This window comes from Cnephaeus nilssonii (genome assembly GCF_951640355.1).
Source record: "Cnephaeus nilssonii genome assembly, chromosome: 2".
NCBI classification, from domain to species: Eukaryota; Metazoa; Chordata; class Mammalia; order Chiroptera; family Vespertilionidae; genus Cnephaeus; species Cnephaeus nilssonii.
Window position 1 is genome coordinate 80837767 of NC_137073.1, and position 25632 is coordinate 80863398.

Here is a 25632-nt window from a genome sequence, read left to right on the forward strand (position 1 = left end):
CTTATATGGGCCACATGAAATCCAATGGGAGATCAAAACTTTCCCTAGGTGTTTATTTGAAAAGGTAATTATAGTAGCAGGATCATTTCTGCCAGCCTCTTTCCTAACAATTCTATGGAAAGGTTCAGGAACAGCTTTATAGTTCTCTAACATAAACCCCAAGGATTCCCTTTTCTCCACATCCTCACCAACACTCAGAGAGAAGGCAGGGGAGGTGGGTGGGAAGAGATCAACCAATGAACTTGTATGTATATGGACACAGACAATAGGGTGGTGAAAGCCTGGGGTGAGGGTGAGGGTGAAGGTGAAGGTGGGCTAGAAGTCAATTGTGGGGGGGGGGGAGGGAGAAGGGGAAATATGTAATACTTTCAACAATAAGTATTAAAACAAAAAACAAAAACAAAAACAAAAAACCCAAGGAGACTCTACTGAGGTGTTTCCCCTAAGCTCTCAGTTTAGAGTTTCTCAGATGCTTGGATGTTATTGGGACTGTACATTTTTGGAGACCATAAACTTTATTTTGTAACTTCACAAAGAGAATGCATAGTACTAAAAAGAAGATAGCATTCTCTTAAGAGTTTTCCAAAACTGAGTAACCATGCTTACTATCCACAGGGCTTCAAGTTTTACAGAGGTAAAGAAACCTGCCAACCTTTCCTGAACCTCTTATTAGAAACTAGAGGCCCGTTGCACGAAGATTTGTGCAAGAATAGGCCTTCCTTCCCCTGGCTTCGCTCCCGGCCGCCCGGGAGCCTGCAAGTCTTCACTCCTGGCCGGAGCACTGCTCCTGTAGCTCCCTCCGCCCCCCGCCTTCCCCCTCATAGCAGGCGTCCTGTCCCGCCACTCCAGCATATGCAAATTAACCCAACAAAGGGGTTAATTTGCATAACCACTCCTGATTGGCTGACGGGCATTGCGGAGGTACAGTCAATTTGCTTATTTCTTTTTTATTAGTGTAGACAAGGGAAATATCCAACGGTTTGAACTGGCTACCTATATCATCTATATTACCTTTTACAAGTGATCTTTTTCCCTTTGTACATCATCAACTATGTGTATTTATGCTCTTGATGAAACATGAAATTATTTTAACCCTTTGCACTCGCTTGCTTTTTTCTCGATTCCTTTATTCTAATGCTAACCGTGTCGAGTCACACTCGACATCCGAGTGCAAAAGGTTAATTTTGATTTCAATGTCTCTTTCATAAGAAATCTATATACCTTAAACCAAAATGATAAGCTATAAGAATTTCAAAAGAATGGGAAAAGATACCCTAAATAGATTGGATTGATCACCAATTTTAAACTAAATGAAAAATATTTCATACTCCACTGATTTCCTTTAAAGTAAAATACAATACTTCCTCCATACCCAGAAATAAATTTTCTCAGTGGTCAAAAAAAATAATTGTATATCTTTCTCTTTGTAACAATTCTTTTCACCCTGAATTTCATAAAATCACACAACTTTAAATAGCATTAGTTTATTACCTAGTCACTGTGGTTACTTAAAACAATCTAGATATATACAAAAATGTGGAATTTTTTATAAATGTTGATTGATAAAAATATTACATAGCTGCTAATGGGATTTTTTTTTAAACAGCAAATTAATGCTTAAAAGTTTAGTTCTATTTATAGCAATGTTTGTGTTTAAATTTTTTTAGAAGTATATATACATTTAAGTCCAAAGAGGTCAGAAAAAAAATTATAAAATAAATATGTAGGAAATTTTAGAATTTCATGGATTTTAGTAAACTAATGATTCTTTAATGAATAAGAAAAAAAAATTTAGTTTTATGGATACAATTTTGTACTGAGTAAATTACCCTTAACACATAATTTTTAATGGTTTAAAATTTTAGGGTAGTCAATTTTAAACACTGTTACTAAAAATAATAAAGTTTTGATGGTTTGCTACATGATACTTATTAAAATAAAGTCTGTTATGGGTGTAGGCCTTGACTGCAAATCACTCAACTTCATATAAACTAAAAATGTCCTTTCTATATTCTCAAAAGATTTGAATTATTACTCTTTTATTCAAATTTTGAACTTTATCATTACCAAAAGTTCTAATGAAGAGTCCTTGTTATTTCATTTCAATTTTCCAATATTTTAGAAGAAAACTTTAGCTATTAATTTAAGTGCAAAACTTTTTGCTATTAGTTTTTAACATTATATTATGTATCATGTTACTCCTCTTGGTAACAAAATTTCCTTATTCAACTTTGTGTTACAATAACATTAAAAGATGTTTTAAATTAACTAGAGTAGAAAAAATACTAGTGCATATAATAATACCTGTTGCACTTGTAGTACTTCAATATAAAAGCAGACAATCAAGTTTAGATCACTGACAAATCAATTGTTCTTTGTGGCTTACTTCCTTTTCTAAAATTATAGTTTGTGTATCTAATTCGAGGTAAAGTAGTTGAAAAATGTAATAATTATATCTATTTTATGTATTCCAATAAAAGCAGAATATTGACTGAAAAATTGATTGAAATCAATAAAAATGATGTGAAATACAATGTAAAATTACATGTATTGAAATGACATTGTAAAATTACAATGCCAAAATATTTTAAAATCAACTATGAATAAAGGGAACACCAAGGCTTATCTTAAAGAAGCTGTTTGTCATTCTTTTTTTTAGAGATTACAACACATACAATAAATGAATTTTATCAAAATACAGCACATTTCTTCTACTATATCCATAAAAATCAATTCCTATGTAAATAGTACTGAAAATCAACAAAAATGAGTTAAAATTTACAAAGAGTTGTTAAAGGGTTTCAATCAATATTATTAAAACTATACACAGTACAATAACCAATTGGTAACATCTTGAAAGAAGTGCAATATTTGAGTTCACATCTTTCTGAAAGTACTACCTATTTACTCTGACTAGCAAGAAAGGAATTGTAGTCTAACTCACTTTTGCAAAATAATGTTGATTGCTGTTTTTGCTAGTCCTATGAAAGTCTTAATTAAAACAAGGTTGAAGAACAAAGAATAACAGATTAAAAATTCCAAAATTATATTTCTTAGTAATTAAAAATGAATTGCAATAGTTGAATATTGCTCTAATGAAAGGCTCTAGATCAGCTTTGAATAAAAACAGTTATTGGTCTTCTATGGCACATTTTTATGGTCCAAGTATCCATGCATTCATTCTTACCATTGCATATTACTCAATTTTTATTTGATTACATACAAAACAAAAACAAAATTTTGTTTGGATAAACAAAATTAATAAACCTCTACCCAATATTTCTTACACCAATGACAACAAAGGCAGTTGGTGGTAAAACACTATTACACTGATACACTTAGAAACCCTTTAAAGACTCTGAAGTGTCAAGTTCACATTTAATGTTACCTGTAGGAACAGCCCTTTATTTGAACACCTTTACACACTGGTAGGCCCAAAGGACCCATCCCTTTGCTCTACAACCCTCCACAGCAATGCTCTATCACTGTGCCAGTTTCACAAACTTGCTTTGGTTTCCTAGCTCCATGCGTACTTTCCTTTTCCTTTACCAAGGCAATGTGAGGCCAAACAAAAGCAAGAAGCTTTCCTAAATCTTCTTACATTTTGTGTCACAGCAACACAATCTTAAAACTGGCCATTTTAGTTTCCTTTGCTTCTTAAAATAAAAATTATAAATTAAGATTAAAATGGAGTACTACTTATAAAACAAATCGCAAATATCATTTGCCAAAAAAAAAAATAAAATAAAAAAAAAAATCAAGGTATTTCCGTATCACAGAAAAAGCATGGACATACATCTACAGTAGTTAAAAATTTCCTGTGATTAAAAAATGGAAAATCGAATCACCAGTAGGAAATTTATCTAGTTTATGACAAGGACAGATCCTGTGGAGCTCATAAAATGCAATCATCGTCTTTTTTATTTCTTTAAAAAGACATTACATTTTTATTGCATTATTCTGTTCATAAAAACACATGGACAGATAGCTGTTTTTTCATTCTTTGCTTTCAGGTTTTTACAGGAATTAACTTAATCAGGCCTTGGAAAGTGAATCCACCAGCACCACCTTCACCTGCTCACTCTGCGATTCAATATGCACATAGCAAAAGCCAACACTTCAAATCTCTTGCCCACATTAAAAAAAAAAAGTTTCAGCAGAAAAACATTAATAATCAGTTGAATAAAAATAAGGGCTTAAGAGCTATGAGACAGCTAGCTCTGCCATCTGTCTCTGGGCTACAATCAAGGCTAACAAGAGCCTTGCACAGAGTTCAGTCTGTGTATGAAATCCAAAAATAAACCTACAATCTATACAAAAACAACATACGTTTGTTTTTGTAGCCTTGATTGCTATGTTTTTAAAAAACCTAACAAGAAGTTTTATATGGTTTAAATTCAACAGTTTTCCCTATATACTGTACAGTGGTTCTTTCCCTCTAGCCACAAGTTCCATTATTTCATTAATGTACAAATTTGAAATACTTTTTTGAGTTCTTCTTTATATATAAAAATAGTCAAAATATTAATTTCCCCTGCAAATATCTTCCAATAAATCTTGCTGTCTTCCCCCTTTTTTTGTCCACAGTTCTTATGAGGAAACCTCTCGTACAATGATGAGTTCTACTGTGTTCTGGAAAGTTTTTAGCAAGGACACTGCTTGTCCATGTTCAATATTAATGAAACTGTAGCCATTAGCCTAGAAGAAAAAAAGAAAAATATTAAAAAAAAATTTTTTATAGTAATTTACTTGCAGAAAATAAGAATGATTTTTGCAATTGAAAACAACATTGAGACTCCTGAGCACTAAAATAGAATCTCTGAAGATGGACTCAAGGAACCTATATTTTCAGATGATTCCTACATAACAGCCAGTGCCAGGAATACTTGTCAAAGACACAGTGCTGTCAGTGTTGTGTGTATGCACTACCGTGCGACTGAAGTCACCAAGTTGCAGGGGTAACAGATCAAGAACACTATACTTCCTATAATTTAGGCTAAATGTTTATTGAGGTCTTACTGTTTATTGAGGCCAGACACACAGTTTTAAGTGCTCCCATGAATTAACTACTGTAATTCTCCTAATTAAACAAAGATTCTTTCATCACCTTATTTTAGAGACGTTACCATTTCTGAACTAAAATAAAATGCTAAAATATATCAAACATGTATTAAAAATATCAGTATGATTTTCCACAGTACAAGGTGGAAATTATTTAAACTATGAAAGCATTAGAGTAGCCTATAGGAAATATCACTCTTTTTATCCATAAATATTTAAAGATAAACTTCACAAAATGCTTATTTTCAAATCAGGCATTTAATAATTTCTTGATGAGAAGACAGATTAGTTACAAAGTAAAAAGTAAAGAAAATAATAAAAAGATGTATTTTAGTTACCTGAATAATTTTATCACCTGGTTGCAATAATTTTGATGCTGGTCCTTCAGGCTGTACCCTTGTTACAAATATACCCTTTAACAACAACAACAACAAAAAATTATTTAATGGAAAGCAGTATGCATAAATAACAGAGTACCAAGAAGCAATCTTCCTCAGTATGCAAACATTTGAATTGTGAGGATTTCTCCTTGTCTTCTCTGAAAACATTGTGACAACCAACTCTATTATTATTATTATTTTATATCCTCATCCAAGGAGTGAGTATATTTTTTCCATTGAATTTTTTAGAAAGATTGGAAAGGAGGGGAGGGGAAGAGAGGGGTAGAGGGGAAAAAAACATAGAGATAGAGAGAGAAACATCCATGTGAAAGAGACACATCGATTGGTTGCCTCCCACCCATGCCCCGAGCAGGGGTGGGGATCAAACCTGTCACCCTCTGGTGAGCAGGCTGGCGCTCTAACCACGGAGCACACTGGCAGGGCAACCCAACTCTATTATTTTTATTTTTGCCTCTGATAATTCAGCATAGTTATTTCTGTTTAAGTGATGAAGTTACTTCTATAGACGTACAGAAAAATAATTACAAAGTTAAAAAACACTTCACAGTATGAGGAACATTTGAAATATTTGGTTAAATTTGTATTCCTCAAACAATTAAACTGATCACATTTCAAAACAAAAAGCTGAACAATACCAAAGGAAATAAAAAGGTGATGTCTGTCTAGATTTACAGAAATACATGTTAGATTTTTATATATGTACTAGAGGCTCAATGCACAAAATTCGTGCACGGATAGGGTCCGTAGGCCTGGCTGGTGATCAGGGCCTATCTGTAGGGTGACCGGTGGGGTGGTTGGGGGCCCCTGCTGGCACCCACTTTGGTTGGCCTGGGGCCTGTGGGCAGCTCCTGCATTGAGCGTCTAACCCTGGTGGTCAGTGCGCGTCATAGCGACCAGTCATTCCACCATTCAGTCAATTTGCATATAGGCTTTTATTATATAGGATAAGAGGTATTAATAGTGAATAAAACTTTATGGGTTTTTCAGAGGATATATAAATAAAACTCACATCATCATCAGGTCTGAATGGGTTTCCTCTTCCACCAACACCTCCTGATATGCTAAATCCAAGTTCTGGATCCTTTTCAACTCTCACTCGAATCTGAGATATGAAAATAAGGTAAGTTGCAACACAGTAACACCCATAGTTAAGTATTGGTATATTAAGTTGTAACAAACATAACTATGTAGGTATTCATCTAAAACAAATATTTGGGCAGATGAAGTGAAACTATGACATGGAATATTATGTTAATGAGTTAGTGAGTTAACAGCACAGCTAGGATTATAAAGCAAGGCTCATAACTTAATCTATTGGTGTTTTATGAGAATAGGCAACCAATTAATGTTAACCCTATTGTATTTTTTTAGACATGGGTCTTAAAGACATATAGCATAAAACATGTACATTATTAGTTTCTATTTATGAAACATCTACATTACATAGCATCTCTGTCTATTGGGCATTACATAGATCCAAAATGAATAAAGCATTTGTTCTCTAAGTTTCTAATAATATCATTTTTTCAATAAGCTATCAAAATATATGACTATATGATTAGCAACTTTTTTGAAAAAAGTAGTCTGTAAGATTTAATTCTCAAAGTAGTTTGGAGACTAAAGTCAAGTTTCACAAGCTGAGTGTCAAATAACAATAGCAAACCACAACATGCCAATTCAAGTTTAATGGAGACATCTGTAATACTGTCAACAATAAAAAAATATATATTAAAAAAAGTTTAATGGCCTATTTATATTCTTAAAGAAGGTCTGCTTTCATTAACCAGTTTGAGGAATATAACCACCTTAGGAAAGGAAGCAAATCATGCCTAAAACACTACATCCTATGTCAATTAATGAGAATGGGGGTTGGGGTCATAAAGTCAAAATAAACCACAAAGTTTAACACTTTATAAACTTAACAGGAAATAAGACCTTTAAACACAAAATGGTTAAAAAAAAACTATGTTAAAATTCTATATGGATTTATTGCTAATAATTAAATAACCTATAAAATAAATTAAAAGCTTAGTCTCATATTTCAAATATTCTTGATCATTCTTACCTCTTGCCTTGCCAGCTCATGGCCTTGTCTAGGAGAACAATGGGGCTGTGTGTATGGCGGCTGGTGGGCCACTTTCAGCATCAAGTAATCAATTAGTTGTTCTCTAGAGGGATGCCTTGCCACAGATGCCTGAGGAAGGGGGTGATGTATTTGACTATAATTTGCCTGAGGCCTGAGAGGCTGGCCCATCTGTCCATTACTCAAAGGCATCTAAGAAAAACATGAAGTGTCTTAAAATGACCAATAATGATGTCTTAATACAAATAGTTGGAATTTCTTCTTGGAGCATATCAAAAGCACTAGAGGTTAACATTCTAAATCACAGTGTCATGCCACTTATACTATTTTTTCTAATTTTACACTAAAAAAAAGTTTATGTTTTAATTCTAAACTTGCCTGAGTGCTTGATGATAGAATGACTTTTCAAAGATTTTAAATGAAAGTAAATCATATCTACATTTTAAATTATTTGCTTTTCTATATGATATAAATGCACCTATTATTCTCACATAACCAAATGTTAAAATGGTAAACAGTATGCCAAAATTTTTAAATTTAAGTAAGCCCATTAAAAGGGTATCCTTTCCTATACTATCTTTAATTTCTCACATGCACATAAAACATGCATTTGCCAATGGTTTTTCTTTAAAACTAATTTTTTGCTAAAATATCTTCCTAATCCTGTATCTTTTCTATCTTTATTACTTTCTTTCCAGAATTAACAAGCCAATTCAGTTATGCAGTATTGTGTATCAGTTAGCAATTTTAAAACTCTCTAAATATTAATTCCATATAACAGTAACTACAAAAATGAAGCTTTGACATACTATTTTACTTTTGACATGCTAAACAAAATACTTGAGACTATTTTGGTGTTTTAAAAGAATTATCTTCATTTTAACATCTTTCATTTTTAGAGACTAAATCTGAATTTAAAATCACCTTTGTAGCATTTGGCTAATAGCTTATTCTGTTAGTGAGGGACCTGTCTGGCAAATAAGGTTACATTTGTATTGTAAATATTTGCATGTGAAAGATTCTGATTGGAAGAGGAAATAAATATGTTTAAGCTATTCAGTCATTTAAAACATCACTGTTGATTATTAATAAAAGGTGACCTCATCCACAAGGAAACCATGGAAAAATTGTGAGGGAAATATTTGAACCCCACTTCCCCAAAATTATCCAAAAGTAGAAAAATTGGAAATGCTTTTCTCTGAAAACCTTGCTTTGGTAAAGATGATTTTCACTTTTTAAGAGTCCTGTTTTTCACTGTGTTATATTTGAGAAGCTAGTTAATTCTGTAGACTGGAAGCGTATGTGAGTGTTTTATGACAGATGATATTAGTACAAAGATGTCAGTATTCCCTGAAAAATCTTTTATTGGGTATTTACCACTTGATCACTGTATATTTGAAGTGATTAATCTGCTTAGGAGTACTTAAGTAGTTGTGCTGTTACTTTATTACTTACACACAACTCGGTAGACAGCACTTGCTTTTCTCCATGTTTATATCATTTTTTTCCTATGTGCAGATTCAATACTTTTTTCCTGTGGAGAATTCTCCAGACAATAATTACTTCTGACCCATTCTTAAGGCTCCTTGACACCTAGATACTTGTTAGTGCCTGACTTTCTACATCAATGTTAAACGTACTCATGTAATATATTAAGCTATGTATAATATACAGGTGGCTCAGAGCAATAAAAAGCATAAAACAAACTCAACAACATAAACCATACAATGGATTTTAAAATGAAAAAAAAAAAACAAAAAACACACAAAACAAAACCGGGTAACAGAGCTCAACTAAAAGAAAAACCAAAAAGTGATAAATAGATACATATGAAGTTAAATGTTATGTGGCTGTGTTTCTACTCTCAAGAACAATATAAAAATTTATATTATACATAACTATGCTTCATAATTATATCTGGTTATACTAGGATCTGGAACTAGTTAAGAAAAAGAACAGAAGAGCATACTAAAGAAAATAATTATCGCCCTAGCCGGTTTGGCTCAGTGGATAGAGCGTCGGCCTGCGAACTGAAAGTTCCCAGGTTCAATTCCAGTCAAGGGCATATGCCCGGGTTGTGGGCTCGATTCCCAGTGGGGGACTTGCAGGAGGCAGCCGATTCATGATTCTCTCTCATCATAGATGTTTCTATCTCTCTCTCCCTCTTCCTTCCTCTCTGAAATCAATAAATATATATATTAAAAAAAGAAAAGAATTATCTATCTGGCATTGGTAACAGAAAAGTAAACTCTAAATGTCACTCTAAATGAGTGACACTTTAGCTATAAAATTAGTAAGAATAAACCATCATCTATTCTATCACATACAAAAGCCTTTCTAATTACTTTTAGTTACATTTAAAGTATTTTAATATGCTCCTAGTAATAGTAAAACAATCTCAAATGAAGAATTTACGGTAGGTTCAAGTTTAACTCTTTAAATAGGTTTCTCATGAATGCCAAAATCCCTCTGATTCAAATGACAAAATAAGTAGGTAATATTATAGAAATGCAAAAAAATACAACAAAATAATTCACCAGTGTAGGAAAAAAATCATGGAATAAATTGAAAAATAGCAGAATACAATTTTCTATTTCTCAATTATTTAAAAAATGAATCCCTACTAATAACTAAGCAAGGGAGGAAAGTAAGTTCTCAAAAAAGTATTTTCAGTGTTAAAGCATCTATGATATTTCTAGTTCAAAAGCCACAAACATAGTAAGCTCACAGATACCACTTTATTTCCTGAGCACCTACTTTCAAGCTGTCTGGAGGAACATCTTTGTGACTAAGTGTAGCTGACGAGTAGCTGTGCTGTCCTGAAATGAATATATCATCTTGACAAGGATCTCCTGGACAGGATGTCTGGGGATGCTTCAAGTTAGGGGAAAATAAAGAGTAAACAAGTAATGATCTTTAAGATGTACAACCAAAATGATGATGACACTTGAGAGATTAGGAAAAAAATAGGCTATAGAAAGATGAAGAACCAAATAAAACATTAACATCACAACTGCCATCAATCTGAGTACCTTTATGACTGATGTTAACTAAACTGATCATGGTAATCATTTTGCAATATATATGTACATATATAAAATTATCAAGCTATACACCTTGGACTAATACAATGTTATGCCAATTATACCTCAATAAAACTGGAAACAAACAAACAAACTAGCACTTTTAGTCATCTTCCAAAGTAAATGTCAAAATGTTCTTTTTTTTTTCTGACCAGGGCTGGGGATTGAGCCTACAACCCAGGTACATGTCCTTGACTGGAATCAAACCCGGGACCCTTCAGTCAGCAGGCCAACGCTCTATCAACTGAGCCAAACCAGCTAGGGCTGTTTGTTCTTATAATATATAAAACATATATACTGATACACAATGTTATTTCTTTATAATGCTTTTAGTTTTATTTACAATAATAGCTAGCTTTGAACACTTTGAGCAACACTCTTAATCCAATTAAGAGTCCCAAATTTTAAGAGCAACTAAAATATACTCCTGTTGAGAACAACAAAAAGTTTTTTGGTAAAAAAATTACCTGATGTTCTTTCAACAGCATAGTATCACTGAGGATTTTCTTTTAAATGATAAGCAGTACCAATAAACATACTATTAAATAAAACTTATTTTACCCTAATTTTATCATACTAATATTAGTCAGGTCCATATTTTCAAAAGCACTGGTTTGGGGAAATGTATTTAAAATGAACTAACCAGAATTCCTATTTTTATATGTCAAGTGATACCCTTATATTATAGCTTATCTCACTGACAGCTTTAGATTAAAAGTAGACTCAATTTCATTATCTTGAACATTTCTTGTAAATATGCCGGGATGCAAGATACCTAAAATTTTCATTTTAATTTCATTCTAAATACACTTAGCTATATTTTAGAACACTAGAGAAATTGTTACTTTCAAAACAGTACATGGCTAGCAATATAAATATGCAAATTACATCATCATGTTGAAAAATAATCTGAATCTACTTCATTATGATATGCCATAGGATACATATAAACCCAAGGGCTTATAATGTAATCTTAGAAACTGTATCTGCAACAGATCTATCATGTACTGTTAGTTGCTAGTTCAAACCATGGCTTAGCATTTTTAGATGTAGTTTGGTCTAATTTTGTGTATTTATTCAATGAAAACTTTATTTTCCTTCTTCATTCTTCAGATGTGCTTTCAGAATGCATAAAAATCAACTATGTTTACCGTATTTTCCGGCGTATAAGACGATTGGGCGTATAAGATTTTCCTGGGTTAAAAAATCATTTTATATGCCAGAAAATACGGTAGTCCAATATATCTAATCCCATCAATATAGTCCAATATACCGTATTTTCCGGCATATAAAACGACTTTTTAACACAGGAAAATCTTATATGCCCAGTCGTCTTATACGCCGGAAAGTACAGAATTTAATCTTTAAAAGAACAAGTATAATTGAAAAAGTAAAATGCAACAACAGACTCAAAGGCTCTGAATTTAAGAATAACAAGCAAAAAATATTACTATAAGAATTTGTAAATAACAACTGTTCCAGATGACTATAAGATTACCCCTGAGTTAATAAAGGCCCCTGTCTTTACTTTGTGACTTCAGCTGGAATACTGCCAGAAATGCAGGGCTTAATAGCCATCACCCTTCTCTCTCCCTGTTTCAATCTGATAAATTACAAAACGATTACTGCCACTATAACATAACATGGAAACCAAGTGGTGTCAGGTGACAGAAGGCAAAGCAAGATGGGTGAGACACAGTTAGAGCCAAGCTCCTATCCTAGAACAAACCAGGAATATATTAAGAGGGGGTGAGGGTGGGAAGAGTGGATGCTCAGGAAAAAGCAAAGCACCCCAAAGTAAGCAGAGTCAACATGGAAATAAAACTGAGGAGGGGATAAAATAAGGTCTTACAGGAGAAAGGTCTTTTCAGGATAGAAGGAGGGGCAGAGGAATTTATTTGAAGGCTATGCTACTACCTCAAGTTATTAGGAAGAGAAAACCTTAAAACAGAGCCAGGCCAGAGTTGTTCTGTTCCTTCTCCTCTGCTGTTCTTACACCCTATCCTTAATTTTCACTATTAAAAGAATAAACCTTTCATTTTCACCATGAATGACTATGGCTGAAATGTGGGTAATAAAGAATTTGCGTTTTGTCTTTTCATTGTACTTAATTACAATTTCTCAGCCTCAATTTTAATCATATTTAGCTACTTATGATCAAACTTAGTTCCACTTGGTTCTTAGTGCTTTTTTGGGCCAATACTCAATCACTAACATGAAAATTACTGTTCCCCACAACTCCTCTATGGATTACATATGGCACAGTCTTAAAATTTTGAGTTTAGGGAGAGTAAGCTAGTTTTAAGAGAAAAAGCAATAAAATAATAATTTTTAACCCCTCTGTTATTTCTATTGCTCACCCATTTTTACATAAAAAAGAGTTAACTACATCTTTAGTTATGACCATAGAAACATAAGAGATAAAGACTAAATCAGCTTTGCAGCAAGTTTTAGCACTAAGCCATGGTGGAACTGGGAGGTAACAAGAGAGATAACCCCACAGCAAATTTTATTTTCCAGAAATGTCAAAACATTAAAATGTGGGATTTATTTCTCTTCTGTGCACTAAAAGTACTGGTCTACTACAGGTACTCACTCGAAAAATGTGCCCACCAGAACCTCTTCCGTCTGCAACACTCAAGGCAAGACTGCCTTGGCTGCCATGCAGATCCCTAGAGCTGCCACAGTGAAAGCTGCTTACAGCAGTAAAATTGGAACTAAAGGACCTTGACAGCATGCTCTGAATAAAGAGGGGATAGATTTAACAGATTAGTGTAGCATGCAAAATTCACAAGACATGTTATGTATAGATGCATTTACAAGTAAGCCCAATACCACACAGAAATATCATGCAACATGGAATTTCAGTGCCATTGAAAGAAACTGGCACTATTTACCATATAGATACATGACAACATACAAATATACACACAAATTACATGTAATCCCACCATTTAAGTTCAGACATATCTGTATAGCTATACATGGGACACAAACTAATTCCTCTCTAAAGATAAATTTTACCAACAACCAGTTATTTCTAAGTCAAAATAAATTTCTAGAGTCTGCTTCATTTTATAGAAGTTATCTTATTAAATAAATGCAGAGTTTAAATATTTAATATAGCACAAATTATATTTGGCAAAACATATTAGGCTCTTGGCCATTGCAAAAGTTTATTATAAATACAGAATTTTAGGATATAACATTTAAAAGGCTCCCACTGCTCTATAATTACCAAAATAAAAACAAAAACTAGAAAGTGCACATATAAAAACTTTCTCCCATCCAAATAAATAGATATTAAAAAACATTATATTTTAGGAGTTAGTAGTGCCTTCTGCTGCTTAAATACAAAGAACCATTGATAGAATCCTTCCAAATATTGAGTTCATGTAAATGTCTACTCACTAATCCTAGGGCTGCCTGAAAAATGTACCTCAATAAATGCACTGCCTGATTCTCATTATTCCTGCTTCTTTACTTCCAGAGTCATTAACTGCTGTTTTTTCATGTTTATGCTTTCAGTCATGTCCCTGAATATTGAGAGTCTGATGGTAAAACTGAGAGAAACCATATTTTGAGCATGGCTTGTAATGAAGAAATATGAAATGACATTATAAGAAGCATTTCTATGTTACTCGTAGGGAATATACACCTTCTCCAGATTATGAAATTGATATCTACTATTAAGAAACATTAACATGACATTCCAGAATGAAACGGATCTACAAAATTACAAGGTACACTTTTAGTTATTTTTTGGATTTTAAAATAATGACTAAAGAAAAAGCTAAACTTAATAGGCTAGGCCTGTACTTTTCCAAACAATTTCACGATAAATAAGGATTTAGCAGAGGCAATTCAGAGGTTCCATAAACAGCTGATCAGAATGTAAAAAGAAAGAAATTATACACACAGTTACATACACAAATGGTTTTAACATGTTGTTAACTTGAGTGGACTGACTGACCCTGCTTAAGGATATGCAGATTTCAAAAAAAGCCTATTTATTATGCCATCTTTGAACATATATGACGTTTTGTAAATACTTCACTGAATAAGAGAGCTTATGCTCAGAACAGGTCTGGTTTTTAATTCAGGCTTGTGCTCAGACACTTATATAAAACTGCACTCCATCACAACACATGGAAACACTGAGCAGACCAGTGCTGGGCAAATGTCCTGAGCACTGTTGTTCATTACATGCAAACAGTTGCATAAGAGTAGATGAACATAAAAGTTATCATGTTGTGTTAATTTTTAATCATATTTGGTTGAGTGCTTACATATCTAAGTTTTTTAATTTAATAAGTAATATTAGCAAATGCTGACATTTAATAATAATTCAACGTTGAAATAAAAAATTTTATTCATTGTCAGTGTTGTTAAATTTTACTTATAAATAAATCTTGAGATTTTTGAAATCTATTTTATATGTGTGGATTCTAGGTAGTTTGTTGGAGTGGGAGAGGTGTGACTACCACAATGTTTCAAAACCAAGTAAGGGTCAATAACTTATCTATTTCTGTATTATTAGTAAACTACCAGCTAGGCAAAGTAACAACTTTTGATTTGGGGACTTACCTCTAAAGGTAGGAAAGGCATTGTGAAATTCCCTAAAGAAGTTTTTCAAATGTCCACCATGACATCAGAATTATGTTTGGGGGAGGAAAGGGGAATCATTGAGGAGCAAATAGAGATCTTTCATCAACCTCCACCATTGTCAATCATTACTTTCAAGTTTGGAGTGTACATCACATTTCCCTGTGCATTTCCTAGTTTCACTTAAATTCTCATTTCTAAATTACCAGTGGGCAGCAAAATTGAGACACTACTTTCATGTACTCTCCAAGCAACCGTATGGCAAATTTCTAAATATAAAAAGCAGAGAGGCACAGTGAACAATGTAGTGGCTGCTACTTGCTTCCATTTACTAAAGTCCAGGCAGGCACTCTGTGTCAGACATGAAAGTAATGGGAGAATAGCCATCAGAGATGTCAACTAATATTTAGTATAGTATAGTATAGTATAGTATAGTATAGTATAGTATAGTATAGTATTAGTATAGTATAGTATTAGTATAGTATAATATTGTATTAGTATAGTATAGTATAATATAGTATTAGTATAGTATAATATTAGTATAGTATAGTATAATATAGTATTAGTATAGTATAATATAGTATTAGTATTTAGTATAGTATAGTATAGTTATCAAACTCATCTCATCTTCCAAATCTGCTATTGCTCCTCTATGTTCAGTAGTAGTTACTGGCATTCCTCAAAATCAGTTATTCCAGGCACCAATCTCAAGTTTAATTTCTTGATTCAATGACTGATTACAGGAATATTACAATCAAAAGTAAATTCTTATCAAGTCTATTTCAGAATTGCCTCTTAAATTCATTTCTTTGCCTCAATTCCACTGATACATTCTCATGTATTTTCTGGACTACTACTAGATGGCTTCATCACCCAGTCAACTTAACTCTGTAGCCTCTCCTCCTCAAACCCAGTTCCACACCAGAAGTTTATTTATAAAACAGCTATATTACTCCTCTGCTTAAATTTGTCAGCAAAAACATACAAGTTCAAAGAACCTCAACTGTATGTACAAAGTTATAGCTGAAACACAATAAATAGATGAGAATGAAGTTACCTAACCTTACAGATGGCTTAGTTATTTAAAGTTGAGAGGACAGCATTGCACAGAGCTAACAATTACAGGCAGAGATGCAATGTGGATTGATATAAGGTACTAATTATATTTTAGGTATTTATTTCTAAAAAATTTGACTTAAGAAATTTTTAAAAATAATGACTAATTGAGGTTGTATATTTAAAAAAAACAATATCTTATATTTAATAAACAGAGGTAAGATAATTCTTGGGTAAAATCCACTGAGAGGTATCAAGCTAAATCCTAAAGAAAGAATATGCCTTATACATTTGAGCACAGAACTGTGACACTAATATATCAGTTTTACAGGATATTTTAAAAATTATAACTCCTTTCAAAAAACAAACATCTACACACTATAGTAGAGCCAGACAAGTGAGTTTAAACAGGTCACAAATGCAATTCGAAAAGAGTAAATGCCATGCCAGAAGCCATCTGTGTCAGTGACAGTGTTAGTCATATAACTGGGGAAAAAATCTTAGATGAAATATTTACATTTATAGTACATGTTTTTCTGTTAACTGTACAATAAACTGCTTATTTTTTGCATACATATTTACATAATCAACAATTAATAATAGATGACAAGAGGTCAGAAAATGCTAAACAGAGGTACACATGTATATACATGTATTATTCATAGTATGTGTGGCACAATCTAAAAGACATGTACAAAAATATAGAAAATAAATGTAAGCCTATCAAAAAATACTGGGGAGTATGAGATGGGAGAGAAACTTATACTACCATCTCAATTGTTCCGAGTCTGACAAGTTGGAACTTGGAACTCTATTGTCAGCACCAAGGAAAAACTCCTAGAATATAAGTATATAGGGTGTCCTCCAAAAATGTATACACATTTCAACAGCTGATAGCTCAATTTTGAAAATGAAATGTATTTTAATATACACTGCCATTATAATTATTCAAAGTGTATGCATACATTTTAAGGACATCCTATATATTCAATAATCCAGAGTATCTTGTTTCACCTTGATTAAAAAAAAACAAATGCCAAATTTTTAAAGGAAAATCAGTAAATTCGTGAGAATGAAAAAATTCATGTTTAATTACCTTTTCTAACTTTTTGGCTTCAATGTGTCGTAGTACTTGTTCTCGCCAATCATGAGGAACTTTACTTTTTCCTGGAGGATCTAATAAAGAATGCTCAGAACCAACCCTTGCATTTGGTCTTTTTGAAGGACTAGTCCGTGAATAATTGAAATCACTAACTGACATAGTTCTCTCTGGTATTTCACTAACTGAGGGTCGAGCACTTTGAGGCCTAGATGTATTTGGACCATCAATGCTATATGTTCGTGCAGATAGAGGTCTCTGTGATCCTGACATCATTGGAGCAGTTCTTCCCACTGAATGTAACTCCCTGTATGATAAATAATCTCCTTCAGGGATTTGGGCCCGCCTTGTGGGACCTGGCTCACTAACATTTACAGAGGCTGTAGAGGACACACTACTTTGTCGCTGAATTGTATTTCGAGTTGCTCCAGGAATGAGTCGGTCATTTGGTGAGATGGCCCACATTTCCCCATGTCTTCCTGGGCCAAGTCTTGGATGCAAATGGTATCCAGTATTAGCTCGAACATTGTTATGGTTAGAGAAATTCATATTGGCAGAATGTTTATTTGCGTAACTGTGGTTTTCTGTGCTCTCTGATCGAGGAAGGCGCTGAGAAGGAAAAGTGGCATGATCCATTTGGGGATTTTGTTTGGAGTGCCACAAAGTGTCCTTGACTGCAGCACTGCTACTGTACTGGATGTTATATTGTGGAGGACCATATATCTGAGGCGTAGATTGTAGGCCACTTGCTATGGGGCCTCTTATATTTGGCTCTTCAGGATTATGATTTGAATCAAACTTAAAAATTGCCTTTGTACCTGATATTAAATCAGAAGATGAAGAAGAACCAGTAAAAACTTGCAATGGTTGATCATACAAAAGTGTAGCAGACTTGCTCCTGACTATATTTTTTCCATCAATAGTAGATGTGACTTTAGCTATTGCACTTGGCTGCTGAAGTCCATTATCACTAAGAATGTCATAGATTTTTAGCTCTCCAGTCTCCATATTAGTTATGCTATGAGATTTCACAACAGACCCAACTGGCCCACTTCTCTGAGGGGAGAGATCTTCGGTGCTCTTGGAAATACCCATATCAATAGAAGGATCAGTGTCCTGGGGCTCAGTCTTCCGAGGAGACTGTGGAGTTTCCTCAGAATGTCCATTCACCTTATTTACACATTCCAGATTAGGACACTTGTTTCCATTTTCTAAGCGCTCAGCTTGTCCGTTACCATTAACGCTTAAAAAGGCCGTTCCAAGCACGATATCCTGTGCCTTTGATTTTTCTATTCTCTCTGGTTGAAATGTATCATTCGTTATAAGTTTATGAAGATTCATATTGATATGGTCTAATTTGTGAGATTCATCAGATGTGGCTATTGAGTCAATACCTTTCTCAATAAGAACTAATCGTTCCTCAATATTCAAATCATATTCAGGTAAGTTGAAATCTTTTTTATCATGAACCTTGAATTTCTCCTCTGTTGAATGGTTTAAAATATCTCCATTTTGTAAAAGGCTGTTAAAATTTTCATCTTCTTGCCTAAAACAAAAATAATGTTATCAAAAACATCATAAAGCCCAGTTTTCTTAGTAATGGGACATTTATATTAAATGGAGAAAAGTAAAACTATCTGAAAATTTATAATCAAGATTAATTTTCATCAATATCAAAAATCACTTAGTCACAATATAGTTTGAGCTAAATAAAGAAAACAATTATGTGTCCTCTTCTGGTATAGCTTTTCACAAATGTGCTAAAATATGAAATGCCTGGCCAGCTGGTGTGGCTCACTGGTTGAGTGTCCACCTATAAACCAGGAGGTCACGGTTCTTTCCCAGTCAGGGCACATGCTTGGATTGCGGCTCGATTCCCAATAGGAGGCATGCAGGAGGCAGCCGATCAGTGGTTCTCTCTCATCATTGATGTTTCTATCTCTTTCCCTCTCCCCTCCTCTATGAAATCAATAAAAATACATTTTAAAATATGAAATGCTTGAAAGATAGGAAGATACATGGATAAAGAGCCAATAATTTGAACAGTTGAGTAAAATGCACAGAACATTTTTATGAATAACTAGAAGCCCGATGCACAAATATTTGTGCTAGAATGGGATTTCCTTTCCCTGGCTGCCAGCACCGCCTTTCCACTCCGGCCCAGCCCCTTTCCGCTCAGGCCCAGGAGCAGCCTCTTTCCGCTCTAGCCCTGCCTTCCCACACTGCCCAGAGGCCCTGAGAAACCGGGGGTGGGGCAGAACGCCTGTGTCCTGCCCACTCCCGTCACTAGGTGCCTGAGTATGCAAATTAACTGCCATCTTTGTTGGGTTAATTTGCATATCACTCCTGATTGGTGGTATAGCAGAGGTACGGTCAATTTACATGTTTGTCTATTATTAGGTAAGATTCTGAAACCTTATTATTATTAGCCATAGTTATCATAATAAGTTATTAGATTCAAATATATAGATAAGAAAATGACATAAAGAACTAAACAATAGCTCTACAAAATATGAAGATCAAAACTGAAATTAACCCTGGCTGGTGTTGCTAAATGGTTAGAGTGTTGGCCTGTGCACCAAAGTGTCTCGGGTTCAATTCCTAGTCAAGGGCATGTTACCTTGGTTGCAGGTGTGATCCCTGGTCCAGTGGGGTCTCATGTGGGAGGCAACCAATTAATGTCTCTCTCTCTCTCTCTCTCTCTCTCTCTCCTTCCTTCCCTCCCTCCTTCTCTGAAATTCAATGGAAAAAAATATCCTCGATGAGGGTTAACAACAACAAACACACAAAAAACCAACCAACAAACAAAACATAAAAAAACCTGAAAGTAAATTTAATCTACATTGGATTTGGGAAATATTTAAAGGTGACATTCCAAAATTACAGAAAATACTTTGATAATATGAAAACATAATAGTGTCTTCGAGTTGTATTTCAAAAAATAGTCAAGTTAATATTTCAACAAATATTCCTTAATATTAATCTTCCTTTAGGTGACAAATAATATTCATGATTAGAAATACAACACAGAGGTGCAGCTATATCCCTTTCTTAGCCTTTATTTCATTACATAAAAAACATGATTTAGAAAATACTAAACTACTTCCCAACAATAGTAAAATTTTATTATTCAACAAATTAATCATTATCTTAACACCTGAAAGGTTATAAAAATCAATAATTTACCATACTGGGTCTTAACCTCAAATTCAGAGGACAGATATAAATGATTAATCATAATTACAACTACGTAACAGCTAAACTCATTTTCAGATACAAAAGGCACTTTTCTTTTCCAACAATATAAATCAATACTTACAAAAATTTGACTTAACTATGTTGCCTAGAGCATAAGAACAATTGAACTCTAAAAAATATTTAGCAATATCCATACAATAAGCTTTGGGTTCAGTATTAAGCCAAATCTTTCTATCAAGCACTCTTCCTGATAGATTAGCATCAAAGTAAAATGGTACTTTGATAACCAAACTTCTTGAGAGCCCAAATAATATTTGTTTTAAATTTCAGCTAAATTCCAACATGTAGGAAGAATTAAGCCTTTTTCAGAGAAGTTGACCTATAAATTTAAGTCTAAGCCAAAGATACATCACTAATCAAAAATATTTAAATAAATCCTTTAATGGCATTACCCCAAAATGATCTTGCATTTCTAATCCTAAAAATATCAGTTCCTAATTGAATTACCCCAAATAGGTTATTTATGTTGTAATATCTAGAACTGTTCAACCTTTTAATGAAGAAAATTAGAACGTATTTTAAATATTTTCTCCCCCCCTTAAAGAACTAAAATGGAAATCTATAAAAGCTAAATAATTAGTAATAAAGTGGAGGAGAAACCATATACTACCTGAACCACTTCTATAATATTTGTGAAGTCCTTTGTTTTGGTCATATATATTTATTTGCATTTCTAGCTCTATTTTTTGTACAAATAAATTATTGTTAAGATATTTACAAACCTTCTTTTGGAATTAATACCAATATGAGTTTGTTTCACTGGAGAGCAGAGTGAGGTATCTTGACTACTATCAGTATTAAGAGAAACTGAATCAGACATCCGGGATGGAGAAGAACAGTTGCTATTATTCTGATTGCTATTGTGTGTAACTTCATCTGATAAAGAATCTATATCCTTTGTATCATCTGAAACAAACAAACAAACAAACAAACAAACAAAAAACTCAAGCCACTGATAAAGTCACCAAAAATCCTGTGTGAAATACTTCCCAGTGATGACAAATAGCATTTATATTGCCCTGGTTCAACATATAAGGTAAAGAATTATATAAATAAGTAGAAAACCAGAGGCACCTATAAAAAATTCAGTCTTAATATACACAAACATGAAAGAATTTTAAAATAGTGATAGATACCTTTACTTTTAAAAAATATAACCAATGTTAGGGTTACCCAGAATTTTATTAGTTTGAATTCCTGACAGGATTATATTATGCGATGTGTTCTAAGGCTATCGGTTAGTTTTAATAAATATGCTTTCCCACTCATTTACAATTTTAGAAAGTCATAATAATAAAAAATACAAAGTACAGTTTATGGCCTTAAGTAAACTTATCTTGGGGAGAAATTATATCATACATGTAAGGAACTGTTTTTATCTATTCTGACAATAAAAATGAGCAATGCAGTCAATCAAAAAACAACCACCAAACAAATCAAGAAATTTTCACAAGGTCAGCTCTCTCTTCATATTTATAAATCATTTCAAAAACTTGTACATGAATACTGAACTCTTCATATGTGAGATGGTTTTATGTGTAACAATAATATAGACAGAAATAGACAATATTCATATTCCAGTATAGGTAGGTAGTATAAATAGTATTTTTAAAAGTAGTGATAAAAAAGATAACGTAATATCTTAGAACCCTAAAAAATGTTTTTAACTAACTCAACTCTAGCCAAATCATAGAAACAGTATATATAGATACAGTCATAGGAGATTACATGAATCCGAATTAAGGGTATTTTTGCTGTTCCAAATATTTCAGTTCAAGTAGTCTAGATTGTGTTTACAGTTAAAAACAGTAGCACAGGGCTCTCTAATTCAACTTTAAGGTATTAGGGTCTTGGATTATGAAATTTTAAAATAATGTTAAACTATATGTAACAAATTCTTTCCTAGATCTACCCCTCTTCTTCCAATTCCAAATCATGGGACAATTGTGATCATTAGATAACATGTAAAATATTTAGCATATAGCAAGTAGCAATTAGTAAGTATTCAACATATATTACCACCATTATTATGATGAAATCAAGCTATTTGAGGAGCACCTTGCTAAGCAAACTTCATTAATGCCATAAAGGCAATAGCTGGATCAATACTTGGTGGAGGTAATATAGAGATGTTCAGACACTAGTGGGGAGGAGTGAGGGAAGGGTAAAAGGAAGAGACAGATATCCTTTAAGTCCCCTTTTATGTTAAATGAAAGAATGGCTGGGAAAAAGAATGGTTTAAAATAAATTCTGGGATAGATAAAATAACAACAAACATCTACTATACATCCAGTATTGGGCTAGATCTCAGTACACTGAATAACCTAGTGCATTTAATATTCACCAACTCCTTCATTAGCCTAATTTTATGTCAAATTAGATATGTACACATAGATAAAATGTTAGGTTGCTCAAGGATCATACAGTAAATAAGTGGTATAAATGGAAATCATAATCTAGGCTTGTCTCACTATAAAGTCCATGTCCTTGTAAGTAGATATGCATGAGGGAAGAAAAAAGGTCTATCAAGATTTTCCTTTAAAAACAAGAGAGAGAAGAAAAAGACCTTTCAAAAAGATATGTTTTAAAAATTGTTGCTAAAAAGTGTTTTAAATAACAATGACATTTAATCCAAAACAATTATACATTTTATTCCGCTCATTTCTAATCTTAGTGATTTTCATCACAGCTAACCTTTTTTGCTATTACTAAGTGCTACCACTTTTGGCTGGATAATAGAGGTTTCAATTAATGGTGGTCGCATCTCTGCCATTTTCATCTCTTCATCAGAAGAAAGTTCTTCAGATTCCTAATTTAAAGAGAAAAGAGTGAAAACATTTATGAAAATAGATTTTGTTTTTTTAAATGAATAAATATTAAGTCATAAGAACTTTATAAAGAGAAAGGAATATTTAGAACATATATGAAACCTTTTTATAGTAACAGTGACTAAAAGTAGTATGTGATTTAAAAATTTTTAAGATAAAGCAATAAAACTGTGGTAGTTATTAACAATATTCCAAAGCACCTATGGGATAATTTCCTGGGGCAGATGTATTAATTTCCTTAATTCAAATGTATTAATGATTACTATGTGCCTAGTACTATGTCAGGTGCCAGAGAAATAAAACACAATCCCTGACATAGAAAAACAGTTTGCTTCAACAAAAACCTCTTCTTCCTATAATCCTCAAATTTATTGCTCCAAGGATCACTGGGTTCCAAGGAATTAGAAGAACTGAGATGTTCTTTTACTAATATAAATTAATAACGATTTTTGCCCAATTTGAAGACAGAATTTTGTATTCTTCTCCATGAATTTTTCTCTAATATTTGGCAATTACTCCAAGTTTTCTACAATTGAGAGCTATTTTGGGTAGGAAACAAAAAGAACTATTAATGGAAAAATTTTAATATTGTATACATTACATATAAAATCAGATTAAATTATTCCACTAATATGATAAAAATAAATATAAGGTTTTAAATAGGTGTGCTCTTAAAAGTGCTAAGACTTTTAGGTATTCATAAGTGCCATAATAAAGATATGGACTGGAGTTGGCAAACCTTCAGTGAAAAGGCTAGTCAATCTTTTGCACTTTGAGAACCATAGTCTCTGTTTCAACTTCTCAACTCTGCCGAGTGGACAAAAGTGGCCATAGACAACAATATAAACAAATGACCATGGCTATGCACCAGTAAAACTGAATTTCATCCAATTTTTCATATCATGAAATATTCTTTTGATTTTTATTCCACCATTTAATAATGTAAAAGCTGTTCTTAGCTTGCAAGCCATACAAAAACAGGCAGAGGCCGAATTTGGGCCATAGTTTTTTAACCCTGTTTAAGACTGTATGACGATGGAAAGCGTTGGACTGCTAATTAGTAGAATAGGAAAATAATATAATTCGGTTTAGTCGTGATGGGTGAGTTAAGAGAGGAATGATATTCTGAGTAGAGGAAGGATGGAAATAAGAAAGGATGACAAGTCTGCGCCATGCAGCTGGAACTCAGGATAAGTGTGGAAGAGACAGAAAAGGGAGACTGGATTGCATGGTGAAAGATTATGCTCTGAGTATGGAATCAATTAAGTATGTGTTGGCTGTGACTGGAGGTTGCCAAGCCAGGAACTCACAAGATCAGACTATCTTTTAAGCTAGTAACGATAGTATTAAGAAGGTATGGGAAGAGACTGGCATAAAGGCATCTAGCTTTCACAATAGCCCTGAAGAAAAGAGACTGCATCTGTCCTTAGGCAATGGCAGTGATGGCTGGCAAAGAGAAAAAGAAATTTTGTAATTAACAGGACTTAGTGACAGAATGAATGGGATAAGAAGGGGCAAATGGTCTGTTCTAATATTTTATATCTGCAGCATTTAAACTGCTGGCCAGACTTCCCCTTCATGAAATTGTATTACTCCTGCGCTCCTGGGAACTGCAATCTCCTCATCTCCTCCCACCTTTCTCCTTTGCTCACATCACTTAATCTTCCTGCAGCTAGCTCATATTTTTTCCTTTCTTCTTCATTTCCCCTGGATAGAATCATTTTCTTCAATGATTATGTTTAATGTAGACATATATTCAATTTATAATCTAGCTTTTGTTTCTCACTTGAGCTAATGATCCCACCTACCTACTGAATATGTCTATCTGATGGTCTTGTTATTTCTTAAAATTCCTCCTATCTAAAAACAAACTTGTCCTTCCTTGTCTATTTGTTCTCTTAACGCCATCATCGAATTCGGGCATGTTGATATGATTGTTTCCTCTTCTCCATTCCTTAAAGGCAGGGCTATCACACATTACATCTGTAATAGTCTTGCAACTAACGTCTAGTCTGCATTTTCTACTGTCATTACTCAAAAGCCCTTAAACTTGGAGAATTCAGTATCTGCTACCAGATTTCTCTAATACATAGCCCTTCACAAGTAATGCTCAACTAAAAAGCCTTCAGTGATCCCCCAAAGATGATAGTTCAAACTT

The 25632-nt window shown here is 33.3% G+C and overlaps 1 protein-coding gene across 12 annotated transcripts in view; it reads right to left on the minus strand.

The window, feature by feature from the left end:
- Nucleotides 1-3660: 3660 nt before the first annotated feature.
- The window catches only part of ERBIN (erbb2 interacting protein), a 112525-nt gene continuing 90553 nt past the window's right edge, over nucleotides 3661-25632 (minus strand). For 4 of the 12 annotated variants that reach the window (XM_079784515.1, XM_079784508.1, XM_079784514.1 and 1 more), the window contains 9 exons: nucleotides 23341-23455; nucleotides 21369-21552; nucleotides 17386-18934; nucleotides 13225-13368; nucleotides 10303-10419; nucleotides 7528-7737; nucleotides 6472-6564; nucleotides 5400-5474; nucleotides 3661-4698 (listed from right to left, as the gene is read on the minus strand). In XM_079784515.1, coding sequence (XP_079640641.1) covers nucleotides 4591-4698; nucleotides 5400-5474; nucleotides 6472-6564; nucleotides 7528-7737; nucleotides 10303-10419; nucleotides 13225-13368; nucleotides 17386-18934; nucleotides 21369-21552; nucleotides 23341-23455 — 2595 coding nt within the window. In that variant the 3' untranslated portion in view covers nucleotides 3661-4590. The remainder of the gene's footprint in view (nucleotides 4699-5399; nucleotides 5475-6471; nucleotides 6565-7527; nucleotides 7738-10302; nucleotides 10420-13224; nucleotides 13369-17385; nucleotides 18935-21368; nucleotides 21553-23340; nucleotides 23456-25632) is intronic. The other 8 variants (XM_079784509.1, XM_079784519.1, XM_079784513.1 and 5 more) reach the window with 7 other exon arrangements.